Source organism: Drosophila busckii, chromosome 2R (assembly GCF_011750605.1).
Source record: "Drosophila busckii strain San Diego stock center, stock number 13000-0081.31 chromosome 2R, ASM1175060v1, whole genome shotgun sequence".
Taxonomy (NCBI): Eukaryota; Metazoa; Arthropoda; class Insecta; order Diptera; family Drosophilidae; genus Drosophila; species Drosophila busckii.
Window position 1 is genome coordinate 22275897 of NC_046605.1, and position 15837 is coordinate 22291733.

A 15837-nucleotide genomic window follows, 5' to 3' on the forward strand; every position below is an offset into this window, starting at 1 on the left:
AGAAATATACTTATATATTTCCCCTTTTCACAGTGGTTATAACATTTTAAATTTCCGTAACCCGTTTAGGCATCGTAAATCTAAATTTTGGTACTATTGATTATCGAATGCAATTTTTTTATCGCCCCGATGGCATGAAACTCTTGAAAGTAGCCAATCCTAACAAAATATATAAAATAAATAAACTGTCTTGATCCTTTACAACAAATTTTAAAGGTATATTTTCTTTTAAGATTTGAGAGAAAAGGTAGCGAAATCTTGGATGTGACAGTCGCAAGCAATAAATGTGAACTACAGCGAAAGAGTGTAATTTATTTTTTACAATATTTACGTATGAAAGCAAACTTGTCAAATATGAACGCGTTGCGACAATTCTATATGGAGATACCGATTGTTACTCGGGCATATACTACGGTCTGTGTGCTCACAACGTTGGCTGTGGTGAGTCCTGATCTATTGTAGCTCCATGCCTTTTTTCTGTCGCTGACGTGTACTCCTTGACAATTTTGGTTATTTCCGTAGCACCTAGATCTAGTGTCGCCGCTGCAGCTGTACTTTAATCCCACATTAATAGTGCGGAAGTTTCAAATTTGGCGCCTGGCCACAACATTCCTATACTTTGGCACTATTGGCATTAGTTTCTTCTTCAACATGGTATTTACATATCGTTATTGCCGCATGCTGGAGGACGGTTCATTTAGAGGGCGCAGTTCTGACTTTGTCATGATGTTTGTATTTGGAGCCGTGTTAATGACCTTCTTTGGCATCTTTGTCAATCTGCTATTTTTGGGTCAGGCATTTACCTTAATGTTGGTGTATGTGTGGTCCAGACGTAATCCAATGGTGCCAATGAATTTCTTCGGTGTACTTAACTTTCAGGCAAGTCGTACCATACGTTTATAAAAGGCTCTCTTATGATTAACATAATATCGCACTTATAAGCAGGCACCCTATTTGCCATGGGTTTTACTATGCTGCTCGATGATATTGGGTAATACAGTGTGGGTGGATATTATTGGCATGGGTGTTGGTCACATTTACTATGTTCTGGAAGATGTGTATCCTCAACTCTCCAATGGGTATCGATTGATTAAAACTCCATATTTCTTGTAAGTAACCTTTAGAGCTCATAAGGCGTAACGTCTTTTGAATGCATTATCATCTCTCTTTAGAAAGCGTATTTTTAATGAGCATGTTGAGCGAAATTACCAGGCACCGATGGAGGATCGGCCAGGCGGATTTATGTGGGGTGGCGATGGGCAACAAATAATAGCCGAGCCTGATCAAAATGGGGATGCAGATGCTGCAGAGCGTCGAGAGCCACCAGCACAATAACAAATAAATCATATGTATTAGTTGTTGATAAATTGTGTTATAAGCGCATTGACAAAGAACACAATCTGACACGAGACCCTTATTTACATGCAAGAGAAAAAAAGATGTGCGGTGTGTAATAGTTAGCCAAAGTTGATTCAAAATAGTAGTGTTGGAATGATGTATAACAAGACGTTTTTAATAAAAGAAAGTTAATTATTTTATTGTACAGTACAATTGGTCTTTCCTTAAACATTCAGCACGTGTGATTATATACTAGCCCTAACCACTATAGTGCGGCAACGATATTGTTGAGTGTGCAATTTTCAATGACTTATATTTTTGAGTAGGTGTAGATTTTATATGCAAGTATATATGTACATCATTACAAATTGATATATCGAAAATATTCGCGCTTTATATCAAAAAACTGAATTGAGTTAAATTGAATAAAACTACTTTTTTAATCCAAAAACTGAATTGAGTTAAATTGAATAAAACTACTTTTTTAATCAATGAAATTATTGGACCATTATATATTGGTACGACCCCAATATTTACATATTTGTTCAAATTGAGTTATATCTCCATTACTTTTAAAACAGCATTAATAAGTTGTTGCATTGTTACCAGCTCTTGCATTGTTCTAGAGCTAAATTTTAGTTAATCAGTCATTACATGATAAAAATGTGAATTTTAAACTAAAGAATGCAAAATTGCACTCCACCAAATCGTTGCCGTACCAATCAATAGTGGTTAGGGCTTTTATTGACTTATACAAAATATGACAAAAATAAAAGAATTAAAAATCAAATGCAACTCAATAGTTCATAAATCAATCAGACGTATCTTGCAGCTAAAGCATGGTTTTGCACGCCAGGACATACATACATACATATATGTATGTACATATGCATATGTAATATAAGAAATATGCTCAATTCCCTTAATTTTTATCGATGAACTCTGATCAGTATTGGAATACCACTGCCAAAAAAAACTAGTCAATTTAAAGCTGTTTGGATATGGCGCTATTTTTTCTATTGTTAATTTCGAAAGTACATCCAAGATAGAAGCTGCAGGGCTGCCAACTTAGTCTTTTAATTGTTCAAATTTGAAACTTTTACACTTCATAGTTGGATAGATGGTACCAAAAACTTAAGGAAAAAGCAAAGTGATATTAATGTTTGATGAACTATTGGTTTCTTAAAATAATAAATGATAGCTATCGATAGCTAGCAACCATACATCTAAGAGTTTTCGGTACTATGACTTTTTTGGACATATCAGTGATGCCACAGATATCACTTCAGCTTAAACTTAACTTTTATTCCATTTAGCTGTTCCACAGCCAAAAATTCCTACTAAATCCTATTGTTTTGCTCTAATGAACTTCAAATAATTGATTGACAGTCTGTTTTAATTCATAATTTTTAATTCAACAAAATAGCTAAGAATAATTTACCATACCTTCCAACTCGCTGTCAGAGTTGAAAAGAATTTAGATTTGGAGAGATGCCACCCAGTTTTCACATAATTTTGTTTGATTATCTTTGAAAACATTACTAAAATAAGAAATATATTTGCATAGTAGCAACTTCTTATTTGTTATGGTTGTTTGGTCATGCAAGGCCAATAAATTTGACTTCTTAGCTACAAACAGCTAATCTAGTGTAAGCTCGCATTTTGGCGCTGAAGAAGCTCAAGCGCTCTCTTCTTTGCGCTTGTATCACGCGCTCTCCTCTTGCGCTTGTACTTACGCGCTCTCTTCCTTGTGCGTGCCTTTGGCACTGCAGTAATAAAAGCTTGCGCTCTCTTTGTGCGTTCTCATTAAGTTCTTCTCGCTATCACTGATCTTCTATGATTTTATCTATCGCTAAGAATTGTGAGGCCGAGCCTATAATTCTCTTTATCTTCACTTACATTCGATCGTCGCAACTAACAAGTTGAACTTGAACTTCGCTCTAGATCTTCGAAACGGACAGACCCTGCTCTGTAGTTACTCTTGTAATCCGGCCGTGCCGCATATATATGTACATACATATACTCAAAACATACTTGTAAACCTGAACTGAAACTAAACCTGCAGTAATAAATCTATATATTATAAATAAAACCCTCGTCGTTTTCTGTGGCACCAGAGATATATTTCAATGTCTACTTGAACCAAGATCTCCAGAGATTTTAGTTGCCCCTCCGATAAAAGCACAAACATGCCCTGAGTCAATTTCTTATATGCTTATCATACCGTTGTGATCCACTCGAAAGCGTCTGTTGTCTGCAATCGAATTCGACTTTTATTTTAGCATGGCTTTTCTAAGCGATATCTGTGCCACAACTGTATATAAGTTAAAAACAAAAAATACCGATATTTTATAAGCAAAAATATAATTTTTTTTTTAAATATATCGATATGTTTCTGACACCTCTATTTCTAAAGCGAATTGAATTATAGAATAAAATGGACGTAGATGCAGCGCAAAAGACATGGGAATTGGAAAATAACATAAAGACACTGCCAAGCTGCGATGAAATATTTCGGTATGATGCCGAGCAGCAGCGTCAAATTATTGATGCCAAGCCGTGGGAGAAAGATCCTCATTTTTTTAAAGACATAAAGATATCTGCGCTAGCACTTTTGAAGATGGTTATGCATGCTCGTTCAGGCGGCACATTGGAGGTGATGGGACTAATGCTAGGCAAAGTTGAAGACAACACAATGGTACCGCCACTTTAAACATTTGTGGCTTATTTACTCATGCAAAATAAAAATCAATTATAGATTGTGATGGACGCGTTCGCGTTACCAGTCGAAGGCACTGAAACTCGGGTCAACGCTCAGGCACAGGCCTATGAATACATGACTGCTTATATGGAGGCCGCCAAAGAGGTGGGACGTCTTGAGCATGCCGTTGGCTGGTATCATAGCCATCCCGGCTACGGTTGTTGGCTGTCAGGCATTGATGTATCAACGCAGATGCTCAACCAAACCTATCAGGAGCCATTTGTGGCCATTGTCGTTGATCCTGTGCGCACTGTATCTGCTGGCAAAGTATGTCTCGGTGCGTTCCGCACCTATCCAAAGGGATACAAACCACCAAATGAGGAACCCTCAGAGTACCAGACTATACCGCTAAATAAAATTGAAGATTTCGGGGTGCACTGCAAGCAGTACTATCCGCTTGAAATAAGCTATTTTAAATCGGCTTTGGACCGCAAGCTGCTCGATTCATTGTGGAACAAATATTGGGTGAACACCCTTGGCAGTTCAGGTCTTTTGACAAACACGGAGTACACTACGGGTCAAATAATGGACTTGTCTGAGAAGCTTGAGCAAAGTGAAAACTTTTTAGGTCGCGGTACATAAACTTGCCTCCTTCACACATCTGCGTGTACATTAAAATTGTTTTAATTATATTTCACAGGCACTGATATAAATGAAAAACGTTCCGAGGACAAACTCTCCAAGGCGACACGGGATTGCAGTCGTTCAACAATCGAGCTGATACATGGCCTGATGGCTCAAATCGTAAAGGACAAGCTATTCAACAAAGTTGGCCTTGGCAAATAAGCCGTCAACTGTCACACGCGAAGTTTGATTTTATACTTTTGCAATTCATCTATCTTATACTTATAAATTCTAAATATAATGTGATTGATCTTAATTTGTTGACTATGCAATAATTATTTCAGGGTAGCACATCCATAGGTACAATGTAAACAAATTTAAGTACACCTTTCACATTTTAGTGGGAAATACGGGGACGTTTAATCGCTTTGTCGTTTGAAAATCTGAAAATTTGGTCAACCCAAAAAATATACACTTCTAAGTAAGCATATGTACATATATAAGTTCGTGCAGACATGTCTCGTTATATTTTGAACTCTTGTCGTTCAAGAAAGCCATTTTTTTTAGTTTTTCCCAGAGGCATTTTGAAAATTTCAATATGCCAAGCACAATAAATATTTTCCATAGATTTCAGATTTTGTTTTTCAGAAATTTACAAATTTTGCGTCCGTTTGAGTTCTACTGTACATCGATCACCAAGCTTTAGCTCCCGTCAATCAGGACTCTAATTTTACAAAGTGGCGAAAAGCTTTATAGGTGCACTATTAAGTAATACGTATTTTCTTAGTGTGGTAGATTAATAATTGCTTTTAACGATATCTGTCATGTTTCCCCATTAAATAGATTGAGCTCTTAAAGTGCTGAAATTAGTTGCTTGAAGTGGCTTCTTATAATTTTTAGAATACTTTTACAATAACTCAATTATTTGACTTAAAAGAACATGGTTAAATTGGCTACTGTCTGCCATTCCCTTATAGACATGGAAAGTACTTAAGAAGAAGTACGATTATCCTTTGATGACTCAAATTACAAGAATTAATTTTGTGCGTGTTAGATATTGCTATAAAATCAATAAAACGACAAAATGTTTCACTTTTGCGGCCCGTACATCGATAAACAAGAACGCATTTAAGTTGGGTGCAGCCAATTTGTTGATACACTTTGATGAGACCATCCCAACACACAAAAATGTCTGAAGCTATGTAATAGGTAGGTAGTAGGTTAGAAGCAAATCGGTTAATAGCAAACATGAATCGATTTTTTTTTTCGAGTTGCAGGACAGAAAAAAAAATATATATATATTTTCATACAAATTTTAGTGTCTAGCTCTTGTAGTCTATGAGTTTTTGCTGTTCATACAGACGAACAGACAGGGTCCTATCGACTCCGTGTGTTTTGCTGATCAAGAATCTATACTGTGGGATTCTCCACGCCCGCTAAAGAACAGTTGCCAATTGGTATTAACAAGGAGCACTGACTCAAATTAATGTACTGTATATTGGAAAAAGTTAGTCGCCTGCAGACAGCTTAAAATATCGAGAAGCCCAAAAAAGGGTGTCAAAGGAAAAAATACAACAAGAAATGGACTGCCTATAAATGTTGTAAGGAACATTCAGACGAACTTCACTCATAGAACATACTTGGAATTCGACGCACTTAAGAATAGAGTACACTGCGCAAGGGTTGTAAGCTCGACGAAAATTTAACTGCACACTTTTGCTACATTATGTTTACACAATAGATACAACATTTAAAATCTGAAAAGCCCTAAGCATATAAATTTTAAGTGAAAAATAAACAAAAAAAATAATTATATTTTTGCTTAACGTATTAACAATTTTTCCTATTATTTCCACAGATATTGCAATGTATGGTATGCTATATGAAAGCGTTCAGCACTATGTGCAAGAGGAATATGGTAAAGAAGTGTGGAGCAAGGTGTGCGCCATAGTAGATTGCAAACACAGCAGTTTTAAAACGCATCAAATATATCCGGATAAATTAATGCCCGACATTGCGGCTGCTTTGTCGGCCTGTACAGGCGAAACGTTTGACTTTTGCATGAACTTTTTTGGAAAATGCTTTGTCCGATTTTTCAGTAATTTCGGCTACGACAAGATGATACGTTCTACAGGTCGTTATTTTTGTGACTTTCTACAGTCCATTGATAACATACACTTGATAATGCGATTCACATATCCCAAGATGAAGTCACCCAGCATGCAATTAACCAATATGGATGATGAGGGAGCTGTTATACTATATCGGAGTAGCCGTACGGGCATGTCCAAATACCTAATCGGTCAGATGACTGAGGTGGCTCGCGAGTTTTATGGTCTGCAGATAAAAGCTTATGTTATTGAGAGTCAAAACGACATCAATGGCGGTACAGCTGGACCCATTAGACTTACAGATGGCCCATTAACGGTCATAGTAAAATATCGCCTTGACTTTGATAATAGGGAGTATATGGCCAAGCGTGTCAATACGGTAGTACATCCCTCGCAGCTTAAGATGCCTGCCGTGGACTTAAAAGTATTTTTAGAGCTCTTTCCATTCACAATTGTACTCAATCATGAAATGAAAATAACGCATGCTGGAGAAAAAGTTGTTGAAACATGGATCATGCATAATCCAGGAGCCAATCCGAAAGCATTTCTTGGCGCCCATGTCATGGATCTCTTTCACTGTCGCCGCCCGAAGGACACCAACATTGATTGGGACACCTTAATTCAAATGCGAACCGTTCTATTTGAACTTGAACTCATACGCACTGGACACAACCGGGCTGCATATGATGCTGTTCTAAACATGGACTTTGAAAACTATGACGATATGTTGTTGAACGAAGCGCAGTCCTTGGTTATGCAAAAGGCGAAAGAGTTTAGTGCGGAGCATACAAGCGATATAGATGAAGGCGAAGAAAGCGATGAGATAATCGATCCAGCCACCGGCCAACGCCGTTCTTCACAGGGTCTTCGCTCTATTTTGCTTAAAGGGCAAATGTTTTACATTAAGGATGTGGACTCTCTTATATTTCTATGCAGTCCCTTGATAGAGAATTTGGATGAGCTTCATGGCATTGGTTTGTACCTTAACGATCTTAATCCTCATGGCCTAAGTCGTGAGCTTGTCATGGCTGGCTGGCAACATTGTTCCAAGCTGGAAATATTGTTTGAAAAAGAAGAGCAACGATCGGATGAGTTGGAAAAGTCTTTGGAGCTAGCGGACTCGTGGAAGCGACAAGGAGATGAACTGCTTTACTCCATGATTCCGCGTCCGATTGCTGAGCGAATGCGATTAGGTCAAGAGCACGTTTGTCAAAGTTTTGAAGAAGTCTCCGTTATTTTTATTGAGGTCATGAACATCTACGATAGTGGCTCAAATAATATACAAGAAGCCATGCAGGCTGTAAATACCTTGAATAAGGTATTTTCGGCGCTAGACGAGGAAATCATATCACCATTTGTGTATAAAGTAGAAACCGTGGGTATGGTCTACATGGCCGTATCAGGTGCACCTGATATTAATCCCCGGCACGCCGAACATGCCTGCGACATGGCACTACGCGTTATGAAGAAAATAACATCACAAAATCTGTCGGATGTAGTTATTCGTGTGGGTATCAATTCTGGTCCAGTGGTGGCTGGTGTCGTGGGGCTGAAGGTTCCGCGCTATTGTCTATTTGGAGACACTGTCAACACTGCCTCGCGCATGGAGAGCAGTGCTGAACCTTGGAGAATACAACTATCCAATTATACAGCCGAAAAGGTGCGGGAAGTGGGATATAAAGTAAAATCACGCGGCACTGTCGCCGTCAAAGGAAAGGGCGAAATGGAAACTTATTGGCTACTGGACGGACCCGAGTAATAAGCTCAATCCGAATATAATTATTATATTATCCAAATAGGGTTAATAAAGTGTAATATTCTACATACCCCTACAATTATATTTTTTAGTAATATAGTTTTTTATTAATTATCATACTTATAATTAATTCGGGACTGCTGTCTAAGCCATGTCATAGCGGCCACGGGCACCAGGCCTGAGTAGGGGGGGGGGGGGCCAAGGGGCCGGGCCCCCCCCGAAAATTTCCGAAATTCCACTTTAGCTCTGTTGATAAAAAAAATTATTTTGAACTTATACTTTTAAATTATATATATTATATTATTAAGTGAAGAAGCAGTACTTCAAAAGTGTACTATTACATCACATACATACATACTGAATTTTTTTTAAACCTAACAGCATAGTGATGCCCTATACAATTAATAAGCAATTTAAATAAGACGTTGCAATCGTCGACAGCCTCGACTTTATTGGCAGCAGTAGGAAAAAGTGAATTTATTGTTAGTTTAATTACTTGTAATAATCTATTTAGCTTTACTCTGCCATTATCCGTGAGTCTTCAAGAGAAATCGCTTGATTTACTATCGGTAGTAGAGCACACGAAACGTATTGTAGAGGTTTTTAAAAAACATAGAGAGGAAGCTGAAAACAGTTTCAAAGAGGTATTTAATTCTGCCTCACAGCTTGCAGAAGATATTTTCAATATGAAAATTACTGTTACAAGACTCACTTCAAGACAAACCACCCGTGCAAATCCTCAAACCTCAACTGCAGAAGAATATTATAGAGTGAGTGCTTTTATTCCTTGTGTGGAAAATCTTATCCAAAATTTATCGGAAAGATTTATTTCAAATGACGACATTTTATCAAGTTTTCAAATACTCCTTCCTGGCTCTTGCTCACTTCAAATGAAAAAAAAATTGGAAAACTTAACTCAATATTTTGATTTGAATGACAATATGTCAGCTTCAGCCCTTGCAGGCCGAGTATGAAATTTGGTGCAAAGAACTTGCTAATGATAATCTTTACAAAACTGGAAACTGAAGTCCTAGAAGTATTGGAAAATTGTACAAATTCTAGTTTCCTCATATATACACTTGCATTTAGAACATGCTTAAGTAAAACTGTAATGATCGAAGTATTTTAACCATGAAAAGGGTTGAAAACGATTTTACTCGTAGCGTATATGAAAGATGATCGATAAGTGCTTTGGCAATATATATTAATTGACATACTGTAAATCCAGAATTGCAGTCTCGTAGTAGAAATGGTGCCTAAAAAAAATCAGGAGATGTGTAATATAAGCAAATACACAAATTAACTTTAAAATGTATATTTTTATGTAATATATAAACTTAAGTTTAAATAATAAGCTACTATTTGTGTTTTGTAATACTATTTTGTAATTCAAAATCAAGAAGAGGGTCAAAATTTGTAGGCCCCCCCCGTAAGGAAGCCTGGCTACGGGCTGACTGGGCACACATTGAAAAAGTGTCATATCGCCACGCACGAAATGTCACAGCGCCGTGGGCCTTATGAAATTCGACCTAGCTTGTCTACGCCTGAAATTTCTTAAACTTGCAAAGCTATCAAGAATTCATGAATAGTCCGTTACTAAATGTACCGTTTATGTCTATCTCGGTTTATCAAGTCGCGTTTACCTGTTTTTGGCCTACAAATACTATTTCCTAATGTGTTGTTATCTTGAAAACTAAGTGCACGTGAATGGAAAGCGGTTTTATGAATATAATAATTGTACCTGGATTTTAGAATTTAGTAATTTATTTTGCCTGCGGCGGCGTTCCTTACGTTCTTGAGTATCTTTCCTCACAAAAAGATTATGCTGGGGTTTTCGCGATTTTTTTCTTCGAAAAATTATGCCTGCGGCGCTTCTTCCTTAGGAGCAGTCTATTCTCACAAATATTGCTGCGCGGCTCTTATCCAGGTATTTCATTATTATTAGGCTCGGGCGTTAATGCACTTCTTATAGTGTCATAAGGCCCACTAAAAAAAATGACATAAAGTCCGCGGGCGATATTACACTTTGAAAAGTGCGTTATGCACCATGCACCCAATAAATTCACATATTTCTTGTAATAATAAGTTTGTAATTTTTCGGTTATTAGTAATGTACAAACTATTTATATTTAATAAATTTAAACACTTACATTTTTTAGAGCCTTTAATGTTAAGTTGGATAAATTGCAAAACAGCAAATTTAATTGCTCTGCATAAACACCTTATGCTCTGTGAATTAAATGCGAATGCGAGCATCGGTCGAAAGATGAGAAAGCGCTTTTGTGATTTATTTCAGACTTTTAAATATTTTTCAATTGCCGAATATTTTTTTTTTTTCGATTTGCTGGGGAGGGGGGAGAAAATAAAATAATAAAATAAAAGCGTTGGGGTTTAGGTATAGGGGCACCTACATACATACAAAATTTGATTGCTCTACTTCTTATAGTTATTGAGAAACAGTTACTCAAACATTCAGACGGTCTGTCCGTACGGACATTTGCACAACTTCATAATACCCTTTTCCATATTTTATAAAAATATTTTTTTCAATGTCTTCCACAGGATCTAATCCAGCAGTGGACTACAACATTTACAACAAATACAACTTATACAATTAAAAACCAAAAAAATTATTTTGTTTTGAAAGCATTAGAAAAATTATTTAGTAAATACAATTTTGTTTATTTTATATTATTTTTAAAAATTAACCTCCATTTTCTTGTGTATAAAAGCTTGTAGCTGTCAATGTTGAAAACAAAAATATATGTACTAAGAAAATCAAAAAGTTTTTTTTTTTTGAGATAATAATATTGGTTTATTCGACGTTAATCAACCAATTTAATGGTTATATAAGTCAGGGTCTAGCAATAGCGACAAACAAGAAAGAAAACATAACTGAAACGAAAATAAAAATTGTTGAGCCACAATTTGCGTCATGGCTGGGTTGGATGAACCGAGAGAAGTCCAGACTTTGCTTGTGCAGTTATTGGCGCGGTTTGTAATATGAGGCCAGTGATAAGTGTCATCATTGACATCATCATCTGGAACATCTTGTCAAGCTGAGCTACAAGCACTGACATTTTTTCATCAGATCGTATGAACATTTGCTATTGTCGCTGCCATTGCCACAGCTCTAAGCTATCGTTCGTGTTCGGAAATCAAAATAAAAAATTTAAAAAAATTTATATGTCTGTAAATAGTAAATAAATTCATCAATGACAAGTCAACTAAACTAGCAGAAACAAGTCACTTGAAACTGTTTAGCGCACAAAAAGAATATCATATCATTATTAGCTGTGCTCCTTCGCGAAAACAAGTGAAATAAAAACAAAGCCGGGTGACGCCCCTACGGATCTAGAGCCTTTGACACTCGACAACGACCTGGAATCTATCCAAAAAGGACAGCGTGAACCGGCAGACGGTAAAACAGTGCAAAGCAGTTCAAATTTTCCATCGAATTTTGACATCAAAGCGAATATGGCTGCGGCCCAAAAGAAAATGAGAGATGCTTTATATTTCAAATGCCGCCCATCCATAAAACCTCAAGACACACATTCTGAGCTAGATGCCATAGCTAATGACGACGATAGCTAGTGATCCCAATAATAACAAACGACGTTTAGATTCAAGCTTTCCCAATTAAAATTCTAAAACTACAAGAAATTCAAATAGCCGAAAACCAACTGTATCTCCCAATCGGTTTTCCGACCTATCGGATATGGACACGGACAATATAATAATCCCTCAAACCGTCAGCCAAAACAATTGCGATCAAGCCAGTACCAGCAACACAAACACCAACGACAACTACGTCAAAAAACATTATCAACAACACAAGCAACAGCATTAACAACAGTAACAGCAACAATAGCAACAACAACACTAGCGGTAATGGTAGCGCAGGCAGAAACGAACCCCTACCCCTCAAGCAGAAACGAACCCCTACCATCTCATAAGCCACCCCCCAAAAATTGTGAAAAATCTGAACGAACTTATCAGATCCACAGATAAGATCGTTCACACAACGAGATATTCTATTGATCCTGGCTGCAGACTCAGATGCGTACAGAGCCATTACGAAATCGCTTACCTTAAATAAGGTTCCATTTCATACCAGGCTACTTAAAGAGGAAAGATCCATCCGAATAGTTATACGAGGTATACACCACTCCGTCCCGTATGTGAACATTAAGGAAAGCCTAATTACATTTCGCCATATTGTTCGCTTTATCAATAGACCCAAAAGCCGTTTCGACAAAACTAAGCTTGAGAACCTAGTCTTTGTTGAATTCGAGCCAGCCGCCAACAACAAAGAATTTAATGAGCTTAAGACGATCTGTCGCCAACGTATAAGCCTCAAACTTCCTCACAAAAAGGACGATGTCGTGCAATGTTATCGGTGCCTCTCGTATAATTACACAACAAATAATTGCTATAAGGAAGTTAAGCTTGTACCATGTGGTTAGCAACATGCCATTGTGGACTGCCTACAAGAAGTCCATCCAGTCAAATGTTACTGTAGAGGTAACCATACAGCAAGTTACAAGGGTTGTATCGTTTAAAAACAGGCAATAAGTCGAAATTATTAAGTAAATACAATTTTGTTTATTCTATATTATTTTTTATACACTTTTAGATTTTTGTAAAAAATGGAAAACGGGTATCATGAAATTGTGCAAAAGTGTAACAGGGAGAAGGAAATATATTTTTGATCAGCTCGACGAGCTGAGTCAATATAGCCATGTCCGTCTGTGATGGTGCGTGTTGTTCAGCATCTATAAAGCTGAGAGCGCACAAAAATTTGGTATGTAGGTGCTCCTATATTCAGGACACTACGCTTTTATTTTTTTTTTTTTTTGTTTATTTCCGCCTTCCTCCCCCGCAAATCGAAAAAATCGATATATAAGGCAGTACAAAAATCTGAAATAAATCACAAAATTGCCTAGTCAGTTTTCGACGATGTGAAAATGTGCAGGCAATACTTAGGATTTATTAAATTTCAATTGTTCATATAGACAGCACGTCTGGACGCCATACAACTGTCTCTGCCGAGCAGCGGCGGCGTCGCTGCTGACGTTACAGCGAAAACGAGCTTTGAAGCGTTAGCTGTTTTTTGTGTATGTGTTTGTGAGTGCATGCATGCATGTGTTTGTTGCGATGCCCTAGTCAAAGTGTATCTAAAAGTTGGTGGCGCCCAACTTCAATTTTTTTATTTGCTTGCGTATAAAATGTTGTACATGTCAATGCTGAAGTTTGAAAATAAGCGGAGGGTAAGTCCTTGCGCTTGGTGCTCTCAGTACTATTTTAGTTAGTTTTGCTATTTTTCTTATGTCACCGAGAATACAACAAAAATGTTGTTTGACTAGCGAACAACACGCACACAGCAAATGTTTGAAGCCAATTTTCACACAACAACATTTAGTACACAAACAAAAAAGAGTTACAATTTAAAAATTATTATAGAATAAAAAAAATTGTATTAGTTAATAGAATTATGAACTTTCTTTCTTTTAGTGTATATATTTCACACAGCCTGCGCGTAGGACAATTAACGTTTTGATTTGCTTTGATTTATAATTGTAGAAGTTGTGTTTGTTCTATTTTTATTTGTAGTGCTCCCAAAAAAAAATTTCTGGCCCCCCATTGATCTAAACAATTGATAAGCTTTATAATATTCTAAGACTGTTGAATTGAGTAATATGAATTAATTTCCAAATTAATTTACTTATTACTACTTATGCGCATATACATATGTACTATAACAAAGCGATGTATGATATAATCATTTAATTGGGTGTTGTATAAAAACATTTTAACATGCATACATTTGCCGATGTGTATTGCAAAAATATAGTTAGCCAAGTCATACTAAGTCTAACAGAAATTTTACGTGACAAAAATTGATTACAAATGTCATGCCGTTTTTTTTTTGTAACAATTATTTCTTAATTTTTTTTTTTTTTGTTCAATTAATTTTGTATGTGCTTTTCGCATAGAATCTCCAACTGAGTATCCAAGCAATTAAATTTATACATTGTGCATAGCCAAAGGACGTTCAAAGTCACGCGTTATAATTGGACAGTGACAAATACACAAATCTTGAGTTATTTTTTAGTACGCATTTTTAATACACTATGACATTTAACATATAGTAAATATTTTTATGATATAGTAAGACAAACTAAGTAGATTTTTGTTTCGTGTATGAAATACAAGCTCTTAGATACTAAATTCGGCAAACATTCTTCATTATACTAACCCTTTCCGCCTGGTTTCGAAAGAAACACTAATAATGCTCTCAAATTTTTACGGATAACTTCGGAAATTCATGCCTGTTTTGTGAAGTATTAACGGGAATGCGTTGATTCCGCACTGGCGTAACAAAAAAAATTATATTATTAATGCCCATTAATAACTTTAGATACATATGTATACTTTACATATTATATGTATATATTATTATACCTTCAATTACTTTTACTTAATTTATTTGTATACGCATAAGAAAACCTTGAACGCATAACAAGAGACTGAATAGTAGCTGTGGCTTGAAATGTAGCAATCTATAGGGCCGTGCCGTTATACATATGGAATCGCGTGCCTCCTGCTGTCGCCCAACGATAGACAACCTGACAAAGTGAATGTCACATATAAGTATGTAGATATGTCAGGCTAGCCACGCTATAAAAGAGCTTCGTAGCAACATAGCATGCGTCATTCGGAGAACGAGCCCGACAGAGCTTTGGAAAGCGAACAAGTCACGACTTAGAACTACGACGGCCAGCGAAGTTGACGTTTACAGCACATAAATACAAATCACCCTTTTACGGATGAACCGTTAGAGCCAATTGAATTAGTTCAACAACTGATGCTGAAAGCGCCACAACGTCCCAGCTAAAAGTTAAGTATTAACTGGGAGCGAAACCACATTGTGGTTGTGAGTATGTATGTATGTGTGGGTGTATATACTAAGTTTTCATAAAAATGTTTGGTAAACAGATCAGGTACCCGGATAAAGAAAATAAAAAAGCAATGCACACACAAAATTTGTTCGTTATATTCAATATAGTATGTTACAAAAAGTGTATAGTACATATGTACACATATGAATGTGTGTATATGATTGCATATTATCTAGGACTAAAAATGTTCTGAAACATAACAAATTTCTTTTGTATTAATACATATATATGTACATATGCATGAGAAAAAAATATATTCACATGTTCGTACATACAATACGTAATATGTATGTTTGTATGTTGTTTGTACATACAGGGGTGACACAAATTTTCAAACAAGCTCGT

At 36.5% G+C, this 15837-nt stretch overlaps 3 protein-coding genes across 6 annotated transcripts; all 3 read left to right on the forward strand.

The window, feature by feature from the left end:
- Nucleotides 1-172: 172 nt before the first annotated feature.
- On the forward strand, nucleotides 173-1548 carry LOC108603313 (derlin-2). Its single transcript, XM_017992022.2, has 4 exons — nucleotides 173-441; nucleotides 523-879; nucleotides 946-1109; nucleotides 1173-1548. The coding sequence occupies exons 1-4, from the start codon at nucleotides 334-336 to the stop codon at nucleotides 1333-1335; spliced, it is 792 nt and encodes a 263-aa protein (XP_017847511.1). The 5' UTR covers nucleotides 173-333; the 3' UTR covers nucleotides 1336-1548.
- A 2194-nt stretch (nucleotides 1549-3742) lies between these two features.
- Nucleotides 3743-4979, forward strand: LOC108604704 (COP9 signalosome complex subunit 5). 2 transcript variants are annotated; one of them, XM_017994267.2, is made up of 3 exons: nucleotides 3743-4036; nucleotides 4097-4667; nucleotides 4740-4979. In XM_017994267.2, the coding sequence occupies exons 1-3, from the start codon at nucleotides 3776-3778 to the stop codon at nucleotides 4883-4885; spliced, it is 978 nt and encodes a 325-aa protein (XP_017849756.1). In that variant the 5' UTR covers nucleotides 3743-3775; the 3' UTR covers nucleotides 4886-4979. The 2 variants fall into 2 exon arrangements, with proteins under 2 accessions (XP_017849756.1, XP_017849755.1); XM_017994266.2 differs by having other exon boundaries at nucleotides 3744-4036; nucleotides 4097-4673.
- LOC108604703 (soluble guanylate cyclase 89Da) lies at nucleotides 4916-8580 on the forward strand. 3 transcript variants are annotated; one of them, XM_017994263.2, is made up of 2 exons: nucleotides 4916-5144; nucleotides 6522-8580. In XM_017994263.2, the coding sequence occupies exon 2, from the start codon at nucleotides 6530-6532 to the stop codon at nucleotides 8531-8533; it is 2004 nt and encodes a 667-aa protein (XP_017849752.1). In that variant the 5' UTR covers nucleotides 4916-5144; nucleotides 6522-6529; the 3' UTR covers nucleotides 8534-8580. The 3 variants fall into 3 exon arrangements, with proteins under 3 accessions (XP_017849752.1, XP_017849753.1, XP_017849754.1); XM_017994264.2 differs by having other exon boundaries at nucleotides 4916-5023; XM_017994265.1 differs by lacking the exon at nucleotides 4916-5144 and adding an exon at nucleotides 5847-5872.
- The last annotated feature ends 7257 nt before the right edge of the window (nucleotides 8581-15837 follow it).

Bases quoted from the DNA above. Each gene is read 5' to 3' on its own strand.
- LOC108603313 (XM_017992022.2), top strand. From the start codon at position 334: ATGAAAGCAAACTTGTCAAATATGAACGCGTTGCGACAATTCTATATG. The intron at 880-945 runs GCAAGTCGTACC...ACTTATAAGCAG, and splicing joins TCGGTGTACTTAACTTTCAG to GCACCCTATTTGCCATGGGT. The intron at 1,110-1,172 runs GTAAGTAACCTT...ATCTCTCTTTAG, and splicing joins ATTAAAACTCCATATTTCTT to AAAGCGTATTTTTAATGAGC.
- LOC108604704 (XM_017994266.2), top strand. From the start codon at position 3,776: ATGGACGTAGATGCAGCGCAAAAGACATGGGAATTGGAAAATAACATA. The intron at 4,037-4,096 runs GTACCGCCACTT...AATCAATTATAG, and splicing joins AAGTTGAAGACAACACAATG to ATTGTGATGGACGCGTTCGC. The intron at 4,674-4,739 runs GTACATAAACTT...TATATTTCACAG, and splicing joins TGAAAACTTTTTAGGTCGCG to GCACTGATATAAATGAAAAA.
- LOC108604703 (XM_017994263.2), top strand. From the start codon at position 6,530: ATGTATGGTATGCTATATGAAAGCGTTCAGCACTATGTGCAAGAGGAA.